Here is a 15,471-nt window from a genome sequence, read left to right on the forward strand (position 1 = left end):
TAACTTTATCGATTAATTGGAGGTATTTCATTGAGTTTTCACAATTAATAAGAGAATATGAACTGAAAAACAAAAGAAATCTTGGCTATAAGTGGTGAAACGTTAAATAGATAGATCAGCCCACAGAAATAAAAAATTACTGGCTCTGATGTGAGCTAAAAAGAAAACACAACAAACCGTGGTGTAGTGGATAAAGTACTTGCCAAAATTCAGTTGTGAATTACACTCTTCTAGAGGTTGAAGGTTTAATCTTCAGTATGGGCGATACTCAAAATACAATTGGGAATTACTTAAAGACTTCTACACACCTATGACTGATAGAACGAGAGCATCCCATCCTTGTGGATTAAATAAAGGTTCCGTTAGAAATTCCTTGCAGATTCCTGCAGTTTGACAGAAAGTTTCCAAAATTCAACAAGATTTTTTTTTTTTTTTTTTTACAAAAGAGAGTCACCACTTATCAAGGCCCAGAGGCTACTCGAGGATAAGGATTAATGAGTGTACAGAAGTCAATAGGAAAATTTTGTAGTAATCGTTAGTAGTGGATAATTTTGTAAATTGGATTACTTAAGGAGGTGGCTCATCAAGAATTTGTTCACGTTGGACTTGATACACCTGAAGAAGTTTTGAGGTTATATCGACTGAAATGTTGTGAAAATAAGACTTAAGATGAGAACAGTACTGCAAATAATGCAAATACCAAAAAAATAAAATAAAAAATAATTTAAAAGAAAACACAGTAAAAACAAAGAAAAAACAACAGAATAAAAAAATAAATACCTTTCCACCTTTCATCGTTTTCTCTGGGATAAACTGTATAGTGAGTTGTAATTTTGGGGAGTGCTTTTGCTGAATATAACCGCCTAAAGTTTTTTCCATTGCAACCTGGAAAGAAATGAAAACATTATATATATATATATATATATATATATATATATATATATATATATATATATATATATATAGACACATTCTTTCTTTTATATTTTTTTCATAATAAACTAGTATCAAATGATCTTCAAACAATCGAAAGCACCAAGTCAAATTATACAACTGAAGTGTAACGAACACTTAGCTTTGAGGCACCCAACTAGTCAGCTAACTTTCATATTAACTTACAAGAAAACTTTTTATTGTTGTAATGCTATCTGAGTAATATCATTTAGTTCACAGGGCTGAGAATAAACAAATAATATCCATGTTAGGTGATCCCTCTTTCGAAGGGAGAGGTTTAAATCCTATACAAGTAATTTTTTCACTTTGTGACATTCTTTGTTTATTCCTAACCTCGCTCTATCTCTCTTTGGAAACTGGTTCAATATAATAAGAAAGAAAAAAAAGTTGTGTGAATGTTTGACATACTTTCAGTATTGTTTTTGGAACAACTATCAGTAAGAATAAAAAAAGTAATTTTTTTATGACATTCCTCTATGGGTTAATTTGATCTCTGGTAATCTCAAAATATTAACTATCACAGTATTTCTTTTGGTACTGATCCAAAACCTGACTCAAGGTCACATTGGTAACTCCCAGCAGTTTACAGTATGCAGTCAGAAAAGTTTCTGGAAAAAGTCGATACCAACATTGCCAAATGATAAAGTGAAAACGTTGACAACAAAACTTCAACACAAAAAGATAAGATTTAACATGAGTTTAATTATTATATGAAAGAAATATTGAAAAAATTTTTTTCAAGAAAAGTAATATTATTTTTCTGTCCAACAATTTTTTTTTCCTAAGATGAAACATGGAATTAACTATGAATGAAAATCAAATGTTTATTTATTTTTTTCATGGAAATTAACTAAGAAGTTTTTTTTTTTTTTGCAAGAAAGGATTCAATACATGCTTTTTTTTTGTAAAGAGAAAAACATTTTTTTTCATGGAAACAATTATAATCGAAAACAGTTATTTTTTTTTTTTTTAAGAAAAGTATATTAAAAACACTTTTTAAACAAATGTTTAAAAGTTTGTTTTTATTTTAAGACAAAAACATGGAAATAACTATGAAAATAAGGTTTTTGCAAAAAAAAGTTTAAATAATATATTTTTTTTAGGGGAAATAAAATTTTCTTTTTTCATGGAAACAATTATGATCGAAAACAATCTATTTAAAAGAATAGTACAGTAGCATAAGACATAAAAATTAATAGCAAAATACAGTACAGTAAATAATACACATGCATAAAATCAAATAACATTATAAATAACACCGTAAGGTGTAATCAGGGTCCGGAAAAATATTGTATTCCAGATCGTAACCTGAAAAACCTCGTATCCTAGGGCCACCATATCCTGGGGTTCTACTGTATCAGTTAAGTGATTTTTTTATTATTATTATCAATGAAAACAGTGTCTGCTGACAACTGATTGACTAACAGAGTCAGCCCCCCCTCCTCCCCCCAAGATGCAGACGACCTTGGGTTGTGTTCTGGATTAGTACCATTTAATGACGTTATACATAACATGTTCATATTTTGCTTGTTTGATGCACATTGCAAATAAAAACATCCATAAAGATTTAGCACGGAACTTGGGAGACGAGTTATTTGTACATTTTAACCTGCCTTAGATGTTCAACGTGTTTTAGTTAAGTGGTCCAAGACAACAACATGTATCAGATGGTCTCTTTATTTATTAACCAACCCCGTGGGACTAAATAAATCTGTTTAGTGATATTATCTGCCCCAACAGCATAACAAAAAGGGGCAATGTAACCCATGGAACTAAAACGTAGTTCACATTTACATCCCTTAAGCCTAACAGGTGCTCTAAAATTCATAACAATTGGTTAATTAGTTTAAGAGTAAATTTTTTTTTTTTTTTTTTTACATAGGCGTCACCACTTATCAAGGCCGATCGGCCACTCAAGGATAAGGGTTAAAGAGTGTAGAGTAGTCAAAAGGACAATATAGTAATCAATAGTAATGGAAGTTCGGTAAATTTGTTAACTGAAGTGGAACGGCTCATCAGAAACTTGTTCACGTTGGACTTGAACACAACCATATTATAGACAGCTGGAAAGCAGGAAAACGGAAGACAATTCCACAGGCGTGCAGTTCTAAGAAAGAAGCTTTGATCATGGAACCTATGTTTAGGTTTAGGCACAGATAAAGAGTGTGGAAAATTATTGATAATGTTTTCAGCTTGTCTAGTGTTTCTTGTGAAAGTTTGGCGAGGGGGGACCATAGATTGAAGCTCAGTCGAATCCTATACATACAAATATACAAACCAACCTACTCATCTTAACCCTACCAGACCGAGTTACCGATATACCAGATTTTCAGAAAATGCTATATACCGAGTTACACCTAAACTTGTATTTTTCTGACCATGGGTTTTTGTGTTGTCAGGGAGCTAAAAAAAAAAAAAGCTACTCAATTGCAGCACCTCATCTGACCACATCTGTGCTGTGTGCATGGAGAAACACCTGAGATATGACAGAAAGCACCCTGGAGTATCTTATAAAATCAACCCTCCGAAAGAAGGTGAAAACAAGGTTCTGATGCCCCCACTGCAGAAAGTAACTGTACATCAAGAAGGGCCCCACCTGTTGGGCGGACTGGCACACGATAGCTGATTAATGGCGGTAGATGAACAGCAAAAAATTATTAGATGTTTTTTTTTACAATTTTATCCAGGAGGCCAGGCACAGAGGTAAATTAGGTTCATTAGCTCAGGTCTGGTAAGATTAAAAGAGAAACAAGACAAAGTTCACTGAGTGAACAAGTCTAAAATCCAATAGTAAGTAGTTGTAATTGAGTCACTAACACTTTGCATATTTAAATAGATAAAACTACCAATTCCTTTTTGAATATTGGATGAGTCATATAATCATGCTCAGTCATTCTAATATAAAAAATATCAATCTATTATATTAAACTAGCAAGGCCTGGGACAAACGTATAATACATTTCTCTTAAAACTTCTATCTCTTTACCTCTTTCTAGCCGTTTTTCTATCTTTCTCTTCTGTCCTCCTCCATTCCTGTCTCCTTCCTCCCACTTCACTCTTTCTTCCATGCCCAGCCCATTCCTATCTCTGAACATACCCACACATACAATTCTTCTTTATATACATTCCTTAAGGAATTAGTCCACATAAAAATGAAAAAAAAAAAAAAAATCCTTTTAGTTAGTGCATGAAATGTCTGGTAAACTGATCCTTTCTGACGAAATCTGTGACAGTTTAATGTCAATGAATAAATATTTTTTTTCTAAATTTTATATATCATTCATCCGGGCACACGCAAATCTAAACAATACCAACTTTGTGCAGGTTTCATTTTTTTTTTTTTTTAGTTTTAGCTGGATATACAAACACTCACATGCTCTTTATAAAAAAGACTAAAGAAAAATATAACCTACTGGGGCATTCATTGAGCTAGGGTCAGATTGTAACAGGAAAAAGTGAGTTTGCTAAGTCAGTTAAATTTGAAAAACAAAAAATAAATAGAAAGATAAAATTAGTTTGACTTTTCTGAATTTTGGAGATGAGGGTTGTTTCAGTCAATGTAACCTCTGACCTTCTTCAGGTGTATCTTGTTGAACTCAGGAATCTGTTCAAATTCCTGAGTTCGACAGAAACATTCCCAAGTTCGACAAGATACACCTGAAGAAGGTCGAAGGTTACATTGACTGAAACGTTGTGAAAATCGCACTCAAGATGAGAACAGTAGTCCGATGAATCCAAATAATACAAATAAAATTAGTTGTTTTCTGTTTGCAATACTCCCTCCTTTGTTCTCTCATAGCTAGGAGTTAAATCATATTATTACTTAATGGTGATATTATTATGACAGACAGACAGACCATATAAAATAAAAGACAGTAGAAACAAACAAGATACAGTGAGGGAGGAAAAGAGTGATAGGTAGAAACTGAAAAAATAATGGGCAACAATTAAAATAGATTCTTTTTCAAAAATGGAGGAATAATTTAACATGTATTTTATGTGATTAAAATATACAGAACAAAAAACTTGGGGGATATAAATGTTGATTAATTCAGCTTTTTTTTTTTTTTTAGTTTTAGCTGGATATACAAACACTCACATGCTCTTTATAAAAAAGACTAAAGAAAAATATAACCTTCTGGGGCATTCATTGAGCTAGGGTCAGATTGTAACAGGAAAAAGTGAGTTTGCTAAGTCAGTTAAATTTGAAAAACAAAAAATAAATAGAAAGATAAAATTAGTTTGACTTTTCTGAATTTTTGAGATGAGGGTTGTTTCAGTCAATGTAACCTCTGACCTTCTTCAGGTGTATCTTGTTGAACTCAGGAATCTGTTCAAATTCCTGAGTTCGACAGAAACATTCCCAAGTTCGACAAGATACACCTGAAGAAGGTCGAAGGTTACATTGACTGAAACGTTGTGAAAATCGCACTCAAGATGAGAACAGTAGTCCGATGAATCCAAATAATACAAATAAAATTAGTTGTTTTCTGTTTGCAATACTCCCTCCTTTGTTCTCTCATAGCTAGGAGTTAAATCATATTATTACTTAATGGTGATATTATTATGACAGACAGACAGACCATATAAAATAAAAGACAGTAGAAACAAACAAGATACAGTGAGGGAGGAAAAGAGTGATAGGTAGAAACTGAAAAAATAATGGGCAACAATTAAAATAGATTCTTTTTCAAAAATGGAGGAATAATTTAACATGTATTTTATGTGATTAAAATATACAGAACAAAAAACTTGGGGGATATAAATGTTGATTAATTCAGCTTTAGCATAATAAATACATGGCATTGCCTGCTAGTTTAAAAAAAATTATTTTTTTCATGCGCCATCCACTGTATAACCAAAGAATATATATATACTTATAGGCAGTCAGAGGGACATTAAATTTTACACCATTTAAAACCTGTGGCAATAGAGGACAAACATACTGTGTGCATGGAGAAACACCTGAGATATGACAGAAAGCACCCTGGAGTATCTTATAAAATCAACCCTCTGAAAGAAGGTGAAAACAAGGTTCTGATGCCCCCACTGCAGAAAGTAACTGTACATCAAGAAGGGCCCCACCTGTTGGGCGGACTGGCACACGATAGCTGATTAATGGCGGTAGATGAACAGCAAAAAATTATTAGATTTTTTTTTTTACAATTTTATCCAGGAGGCCAGGCACAGAGGTAAATTAGGTTCATTAGCTCAGGTCTGGTAAGATTAAAAGAGAAACAAGACAAAGTTCACTGAGTGAACAAGTCTAAAATCCAATAGTAAGTAGTTGTAATTGAGTCACTAACACTTTGCATATTTAAATAGATAAAACTACCAATTCCTTTTTGAATATTGGATGAGTCATATAATCATGCTCAGTCATTCTAATATAAAAAATATCAATCTATTATATTAAACTAGCAAGGCCTGGGACAAACGTATAATACATTTCTCTTAAAACTTCTATCTCTTTACCTCTTTCTAGCCGTTTTTCTATCTTTCTCTTCTGTCCTCCTCCATTCCTGTCTCCTTCCTCCCACTTCACTCTTTCTTCCATGCCCAGCCCATTCCTATCTCTGAATATACCCACACATACAATTCTTCTTTATATACATTCCTTAAGGAATTAGTCCACATAAAAATGAAAAAAAAAAAAAAAAAAAATCCTTTTAGTTAGTGCATGAAATGTCTGGTAAACTGATCCTTTCTGACGAAATCTGCGACAGTTTAATGTCAATGAATAAATATTTTTTTTCTAGATTTTATATATCATTCATCCGGGCACACGCAAATCTAAACAATACCAACTTTGTGCAGGTTTCATTTTTTTTTTTTTTTAGTTTTAGCTGGATATACAAACACTCACATGCTCTTTATAGAAAAGACTAAAGAAAAATATAACCTACTGGGGCATTCATTGAGCTAGGGTCAGATTGTAACAGGAAAAAGTGAGTTTGCTAAGTCAGTTAAATTTGAAAAACAAAAAATAAATAGAAAGATAAAATTAGTTTGACTTTTCTGAATTTTTGAGATGAGGGTTGTTTCAGTCAATGTAACCTCTGACCTTCTTCAGGTGTATCTTGTTGAACTCAGGAATCTGTTCAAATTCCTGAGTTCGACAGAAACATTCCCAAGTTCGACAAGATACACCTGAAGAAGGTCGAAGGTTACATTGACTGAAACGTTGTGAAAATCGCACTCAAGATGAGAACAGTAGTCCGATGAATCCAAATAATACAAATAAAATTAGTTGTTTTCTGTTTGCAATACTCCCTCCTTTGTTCTCTCATAGCTAGGAGTTAAATCATATTATTACTTAATGGTGATATTATTATGACAGACAGACAGACCATATAAAATAAAAGACAGTAGAAACAAACAAGATACAGTGAGGGAGGAAAAGAGTGATAGGTAGAAACTGAAAAAATAATGGGCAACAATTAAAATAGATTCTTTTTCAAAAATGGAGGAATAATTTAACATGTATTTTATGTGATTAAAATATACAGAACAAAAAACTTGGGGGATAGAAATGTTGATTAATTCAGTTTTAGCATAATAAATACATGGCATTGCCTGCTAGTTTAAAAAAAATTATTTTTTTCATGCGCCATCCACTGTATAACCAAAGAATATATATATACTTATAGGCAGTCAGAGGGACATTAAATTTTACACCATTTAAAACCTGTGGCAATAGAGGACAAACATACATGTTTGCAGCCGTTTTTAACTGCTACTATCAACGGTTTCCTACAGAACAAAGGACAAGTGAACCTGGTGTCATTTCCGGTCTCTGACTCATTCACACAATTCCCAGCTTAGTTCTCACAATCGCTCTCATTAAAGGAGAGAACTTGAATGCCTACTAGACACTGTCCTCGAGTGTCTAAGGTCTCTCTGTACAGGGGTTTGCTAGAGCAATCTGGCATGAGGATACTTTTTCCATAGAAGTAAACCCTGACCAAATATTCAAAATCACATAGTATTCGCAGCCCAAATAAGATCTCCTCACTACGGCTACTCCACAGCTTTTCCGAGGAATGGTGCACCTTCTCCAAGTGATATTACCTCAAGTAATAGCACGAAGCTGGATACTCCACCAGACTAGATAAATTCTTGTCCTGGAATCCAGTAAAACCAAGAGACCAACATGAAAGATATACTACAACGTATAAAAATGGTTAATTGGGGAGAGGAAAATTATGTTCTCAATTCTTTACTAACTCAGTGCTTGAGAGATAAAGAACTTAAATGGAACATTCGAATATCTATGTATCTCATAGACTTCAAGTGTTAGCCCCAGGTTGTGGGCCCCTTGATTTCTGAGAACTTCGACTGAAGTAAAATAAAACAAAGAGAGAAATATTAAACCTATCAATCTACTCGAGAACCAGAAGCCGACCACTGAATTTTTTTTTTCTTTTGCCTCCAGATAATGGACTTCCTCTGAGGATTACTATTGATGCAAATTAATGAACAGGAGATGATGTCATCGCCCCTTTCACGTTGCCAGCATCAAGCAAACAGCTTCTGCTGTTGAAACCTGAATATGGAAGTGCTTCCATTTTATCCAACTGCTCACATCAACCACCAGTCCTCCACTTCTCATGCTTTTCTAAGTGATCTCCCTGAATGTCTGACCATCTGCAAGCTTACTTTTCTCAGGAGAAGTTGCAGCATTCTAATGTAACTGTCGTTAAAACAAGCAAAAGTTAAATTTGACACACTGTTACCAAAAACTTGCTACTCCAAATGCTGTGAAAACTCAACTCCAAAACTCGACACTTTACTGTCAAAACTTAACCACTGCTGACAACATTTGCTACTCTGACATTCGAATTCAAAACCCACACATTCTCTGGAAAATTCGGCTTTTTATATCGCACTGGAAGCATCTCATTTGCATGTTAGGTGACAATATCACAAGCGTATAAAGAGTGGTCATTTTTTTTTTTTTTTTACTTTGTTGCTTTTGTCCACACGGAACCCTACAGACTGCCTGCACACAAACAGGTTTATGCTAATTTTTTAAATGCTTAATTTATAGAAAAGCAACTTATTTTGCTTTTGGTAGCATTTTAGATCACAGCAATATGTACCAAAAGCTGCATGGATCTGTATGTCAGAAGTCCCGACCTTCATCATAGTCTGTCTATCAACTCCTGGTAACAACTCTTAGCTTCATCCTAATACCACTGGGTCTCCATCCCATGAGAGCAAAGATACGCAGAAGTCAATATTTGCTTTTTGTTGAAATTTCTTGATCGGCACCTGAACACACCAAATATCAAATCTTAGCTGATGCAAGCCTATAGCAGATTTGAAAAGGACTGTTAATGCAAAATTGGCTCAGAGGGATGTTTCATCAAGCATTCGACTAATTGCTTCAGACGATAACATCACATCTGGATAGTGATGTGTTGGAAGCACTAAAACTAAAATATCTTCTTTAGTCACCGATACCAGGATCAACCATCTGTACCAGTCAATGTGTTCTAGCATTATTTTCATGGTATGTGCTGAACTAAGTTTCAATCTATGGTTACCCTCTGTAAAACATTCATAACAAACACTCGTCTGGCTATAACCACTGTCAACAATTTTCCTTATCCTCTATCTGTGCCTAAAATTTTTTTTAAAAATTCACAGCTAACTATAACATCTTCAAATCCAATGTAAACATGTTCTTGTTGAACTGTCCTCTAAAATAATAAAACTCTGCCAATCATCAGTGTTGTCTCATTCTGTAATATTGTACAAAAACATTTTACATGGCAAGACCTTCATGCTAGACCTTGTCAAAGGCTTTGGATGTATCGGGCATTATCGCCCAAGCTTCACCTGTCTTCTCTAGTGTTTAGTATAGGCGTTAAAAGATGACCATAAGGATGTCTGCAGTAGAATGGGCTCTTCTAAATCTATACTATTAGTCAAAATATTAACAATGGAAGGGACTAACACTGGATTGATTAGTAATCTAAAGATATAAACAAAGCATGAAAGATGACTCTTGTTGTTGTTGCTGCTTCATCCAATGCCAGTAGGCACAGGTGAAACGTGAACAAATTCCGATTGCTAGAGTTCTTGGTCGGCCATTGCAGCAACCCGCTAAGTTCCTGCCAGACTAGTTTCCTCTTCAATAATGGATTAATAATGGATCAAAAATTGACTGTTGACAACTTCAAATACCTGGGAGGCTATTTCGAAAGCAAACATGGTATGAATGTTAGGATCGCGCTAGCATGGAGCACACTTCATTCTTTGGAGAAACTATGGAAATCTCCAATCAAGAAAGAAACCAAGACCAAGGTCTTCAAAGCCTGCATAGAGTCGATCCTTGTGTACGGCTCAGAATCATGGACGCTAAGCATATCCGAATTTCCATTACTAACAATTACTATATTGTCCAATTTTCTACTGTACACTCTTTAACCCTTGTCCTCGAGTGGCCTCTTGGCCTTGATAAGTGGTGATGCCAATGTAAAAAAAAAAAAATATCTTGCTGGAAACATCTCGATAGTAAACATATACAAGAATGCTTCAACTAACCTACAACATATCCTGGAAAAGTCACCCAACAAACAAGTCATTGTATGGTTCCCCATCTCATGTTTCCAATATTGTGAGACAGAGACGTCTAGCACTTGCCGGTCATATTAGTCGCCATGATGAACCAGCAAGAAAGCTACTACTTTGGACTCTAGACACAAAAAGGGGAAGTGGGTGTGCATGTGTAACACTGAGGAGACTGATTGGTCGATCATTTTGTTGGTCAGTTCTTTCACCTGAATTCTTGAACACTGGTACTATCAAGGAAGCAAGATTTGACAAGGTATTTGTTGTAGAGTTTGGAGAAGACAGGGGCCAGTTCAGCAGAGCATTTTATTTTAGTAATATAGCAAGGATAAGATCAGACCTATATGCTTTTGAGGTTTCAAAGTTTTTTGTGATATTCCTGACACGTGAAGAGATGATGATCATATCACCAAGTGTGGCTTCTGTCCACAGCGGAAAATTTGTAAAGGAGTAGTTTATAAAGCACAATGTAGAGTTCAAGAGGAATTTCTGTGCAAGTAGTTCAGCCTGATCAGTTGCCGTGCAAGCAACATCATGGTGGTTGAATAACAGGGAACTTTTGATTACCCATTATGTGCATGGTATATGCCTTTAGAGATGATCATAGTATATCCACAGTAGAACAGGTTTGCCAAAATCTGTACTGTTGGTCAAAAGTTTAGCATTAACAACATGGTTTCCTTTCACTAGGTTTATTAAAGATTCAAAGATTTTTAGTGAGGTCAGGAGGAAACTGATAAAGCAATAATTTTGCAGGTTAATTCTTTCACCAAAATTCTTGAATACTGGTACCACAGAGGCAATTTTCCAGCTATCATGGAAGCAAGATTTGGCAAGATATTTGTAGTAAACTTTGGAAAGGACAGCAGAGGATTTCTTTAAGACGATAGCAGGGATAAGATCAGACCCATATGCTTTGGAGGTGTCAAGATTTTTTATGACTAGCAGTGGGGAGGGGAGGAGCCCAGCCTTGCCGGGTTGTAAAATATGCTTAATATATTTTAATTCATGCAGATTTTGTATTTATTATTGCATAGCCAATTCTCTATTGAATATTATATTGTACCTAGTATATAGTGATGATTTCAAAACTAAAAAAAAAAAATGATTTGGGTGTCATCAACTACAACTGAAACCAAAACGTTTCGTGTTCCAGCTGTATTCCCTACCAATGTTACTCGAGAGATACGTAAAAAGATTTAATATTAAACGACTTGAAGGAATTAATTTAATTTGAGCATGTGTAAAAAGAAGTAAAAAATATGTTGGTAAGTTGAAATGAACATGTTGCATTTCAACTTGCTGATATATTTCTGTATGCATTATTCATTCATCTAAATAAATAATAAAAAAAAAAAAACATCCTTGGTGTATGATTACTATTTCCTGTTAATTTCAGTGTTGAATGATCAGTAGTTTATCGGTTAAATATTTACAGACAGACAGGCAGACACACACACATGCATCTACTGTTTTATTTATATAGATGCCCAGACTTGAGAAAGGGTGATAGTAAAACCATTGAGTGTGGCTTTCAGTCTGCAGTGGAAAATTTGGGAGGGAACCATTTGTGGAGTTCAAGGTGGAGTTAAAGAAAAATCGTAGGGTAAGGAGTTCAGCCTTATCAGCTGTTATGCAGGCAGCATCATGGTGGTTGGATAGCAGGGAATGTTGAATTGTGTATTATATTTTTAAGAACATTTTTGTTCAATTTTAAGTTAGGATGGATCTGGTTTATGGTAGAAAAATTAATCACTGCATTGTCCAACATACTCAGCAGATATAAACATACCAGACTAATACCTTGCCTGAAGATCACTAATTAGGTCAATTGAAAGTACTCATGAATAATGGAAAAAACAGAAAAACTAAGGATCCTATATACAATTTTGACGAAAATACTTAATAGACCATGTAAAAATATAAATAAATAAAAAAGATAAGATATTAAGCACAAGCATTGTGTTGTTCAATAATGTTTGATCAAATAAAATAAATACACATTAATAAATAATGAATTAATAAAGAAATTAATAAATAAATTCATAAATACCCACACACACACAAACATGCACCCATATATATATATAGTCAAAGAAGCTTTGAGTATTTTACTAAAATAAAATGCTTAAATAAAAAATGAAGCTTAAATTCTTGCGGGGGGAAAAAACAAAAAACAAAAAAAAACAACTAAATCGAATATTATTTATTATTGGAATTCTTTTTAGACAAGTAATTTGTAGATTTTATTTATTCATTTGCGGACAATTATCTTCATTTTTTATTTTTTTTATTGTTGCTGTTTTTTTAACGACGCTTCAACCAACTATTCCTCTGGCCTTAGTTAATAAATAAATTCCTAAATGCCCACACACACAAACATGCACACACATTATATATATATATATATATATATATATATATATATATATATATATATATATATAGTCACAGAAGCTTTGAGTATTTTACAAAAAGATACTAAAATATAATACTTAAATAAAAAATGCAGTTTAAATTCCTGGGGGGGGGGGAAACTAAATTAAACATTATTTAATTATTGGAATTCTTTTGAGATGAGTAATTTGTAGATTTTATTTATTTATTTTGTAATTTTATTTATTTGCTGACTATTATCCTCATTGTTTTTTTTTTGTTGTTGTTTTTTAACAACGTTTCAGTCAACTATTCCTCTGGACTTTATCAGGTTGTTAAACGCAACGGGATAGGAATGCTGAATCTTTAACTGTATTTTTGGTAATTACTGCCTTCCATAGTTGTGGTGAGACGACAACAACTATGGAAGGCAGTAATTACTGAAAATACAGTTGAAAATTTAGCATTCCTATCCCGTCGCGATAAACAACCTGACGAAGGCCAGAGGAATAGTTGGCTGAAACGTCGTTAAAAAACAACAACTATAAAAAAAAAAAGATGAGGATAATAGTCCGCAAACAAATAAATAAAATATACAAATTGAACAAATCACAGACTTAGTTATGTAGTTTATTTTGTTTCTTTAAAAAGTTACATTCAATTTTTACAATCAAAGGCAAAAATTTACAAACTTAGGCACAAGGCCCTCTAAGAATTTGGGGAGGGGAAAGAGTACAGGGTCTTTGTAAATTTGATAACTAGATATTTTGATTATTACTTTTGACTGGCAACATTTACCACAATATCACATTCATTCCATGTAGTTAAACATACTTAATAAATTCACCAGCGTTTTTGTAAAATTGAACATATCACAGACTTCCTACTTATATAAGCTGATTTTCTGTTAGAAAATTCACAATTGTATAAGAGAATTCAACTATATAACGATGGGAAAACTTTAACTTAAATTCAATTGTTAAATATAGAAAATGGGAATTGTCACAATCAGACAATGATGCAGCTCACACACAAAACAATAAAAATCTTATATATATATATATATATATATATATATATATATATACACACACACTGTGTGTCAAATTATTAACGAGATAACATTTTTTTACCAGTTTCAGAAATTTACCGGTAGTTTCGTATCAAAAGCTTCGGAAACATTGGCAATGCTGAGCTGCGCGTACTGTGAAACTTTCGTACTGTTCCACACAATGTAAACAACTTGCCATCGTAATTGCTGAATCCATGGTATTTGAGGTGTGGCAAATTATTAACAAGGCAGTTTGTTTCATTAATAAAATAGGTTGTAAAGGTGGATTAAGTAGTTTTGAAAAGAGTACTATTACAGAACAGCTAGCAAAAGTTAAAACTACCTTCGAAATATCGAAAATGACAGAAAGGTACCATCAAACTGTGAAGAACTTTGTCAAGAACCCTACAAAGGTACGTAAGAGAGCTGATAAATGTAAATCTAGAGTTGTTTCACGCCGTTCTCTACTCCAAATTAAACGTGAAGTTGTTAAGAACCCTGGGCAGGCAAGTCGAGAAGTCTTTGACCAAGCCGGATTAAAGAATGTCTCAAAAAGTACTCAATATCGCCTTCTGAAATAGTCTGTTAAGCCTGTGACAAAGCCTCCATTAGATCAACATCACATACAAAAATGATAGAAATGGGCAGAGGACAACATGAAAATGGAATTTTCTAAAGTTTTGTTCACAGATGAAGTGCATGTCACTCTTGATGGCCCAGATGGCTGGAGCAACAGATGGGTCCTAGATGGACGACATCGTCATCAGTATTTAAGGCGCCAACAAGTTGGTGGGATAATGATTTGGGCTGGGATTATCGGAGGTATTTTAATTGGCTCATAGAGAGTCCCAGAAGGCATAAAAATAATGTCAAATGCTTACATAGCTTTTCTGAAGGAGCACTTTTGAACCATGGCTGAAGAAGCAAGAGTTAACATTTAGAAGAACCATTATTTTTTATGCAGAATAATGCTCCCTCGCATGCAGCAAACAAAAGTAGAGAGTATTTGCAACAATTGGGGTCCTCTGGGCGACGGAAAATAGAGTGGCCTGTAAATTCACCAGATTTTAACCCAGTTGAGAACCTTTGGAGTATCATGAAGCAACGCTTCTATGCAAGTCAACGCTAATTTAAGAGCATTTTATTTATGAGTTGTGGGATGCTCTTCAAGGGGTATCGTGAGGAGTAACTTGACGAAATCACAAATTTGATTAATTCTGTAGACCAGTGTCTTTTACAAATCATTCGTAAAAAAGGATCGCATATGCCCTACTAATTATGTCAATGTAGAAATTGCTATGTAGTTATTGTGTTCTTATTGTGTTCTAAGGATTTTTCCTAGTTCATTTAATGTTTGAATATTATTTCAATAAACAAGTTATGGGTATATTGTTTTTTCTCAACCTCGTTAATAACTTGACACACTGAAATCAACAGATATTCCTATCTTCTGCCATAGTTTCGCTAATACTGCTTTAAATACTTTTACTTTTTGACTGGAGTAGCTGAAT

At 33.8% G+C, this 15,471-nt stretch overlaps 1 protein-coding gene across 1 annotated transcript in view; it reads right to left on the reverse strand.

Annotated features, from left to right (window-relative positions):
* Positions 1-15,471, reverse strand: part of LOC145268289 (electron transfer flavoprotein-ubiquinone oxidoreductase, mitochondrial-like) — a 162,109-nt gene that overhangs the window by 119,521 nt on the left and 27,117 nt on the right. Inside the window, exon 2 of the mRNA XM_080123696.1 lies at positions 781-885. Coding sequence (XP_079979822.1) covers positions 781-885 — 105 coding nt within the window. The remainder of the gene's footprint in view (positions 1-780; positions 886-15,471) is intronic.

Source organism: Euprymna scolopes, chromosome 43, assembly GCF_053919585.1.
Source record: "Euprymna scolopes isolate OS-2025 chromosome 43, ASM5391958v1, whole genome shotgun sequence".
NCBI lineage: Eukaryota > Metazoa > Mollusca > Cephalopoda > Sepiida > Sepiolidae > Euprymna > Euprymna scolopes.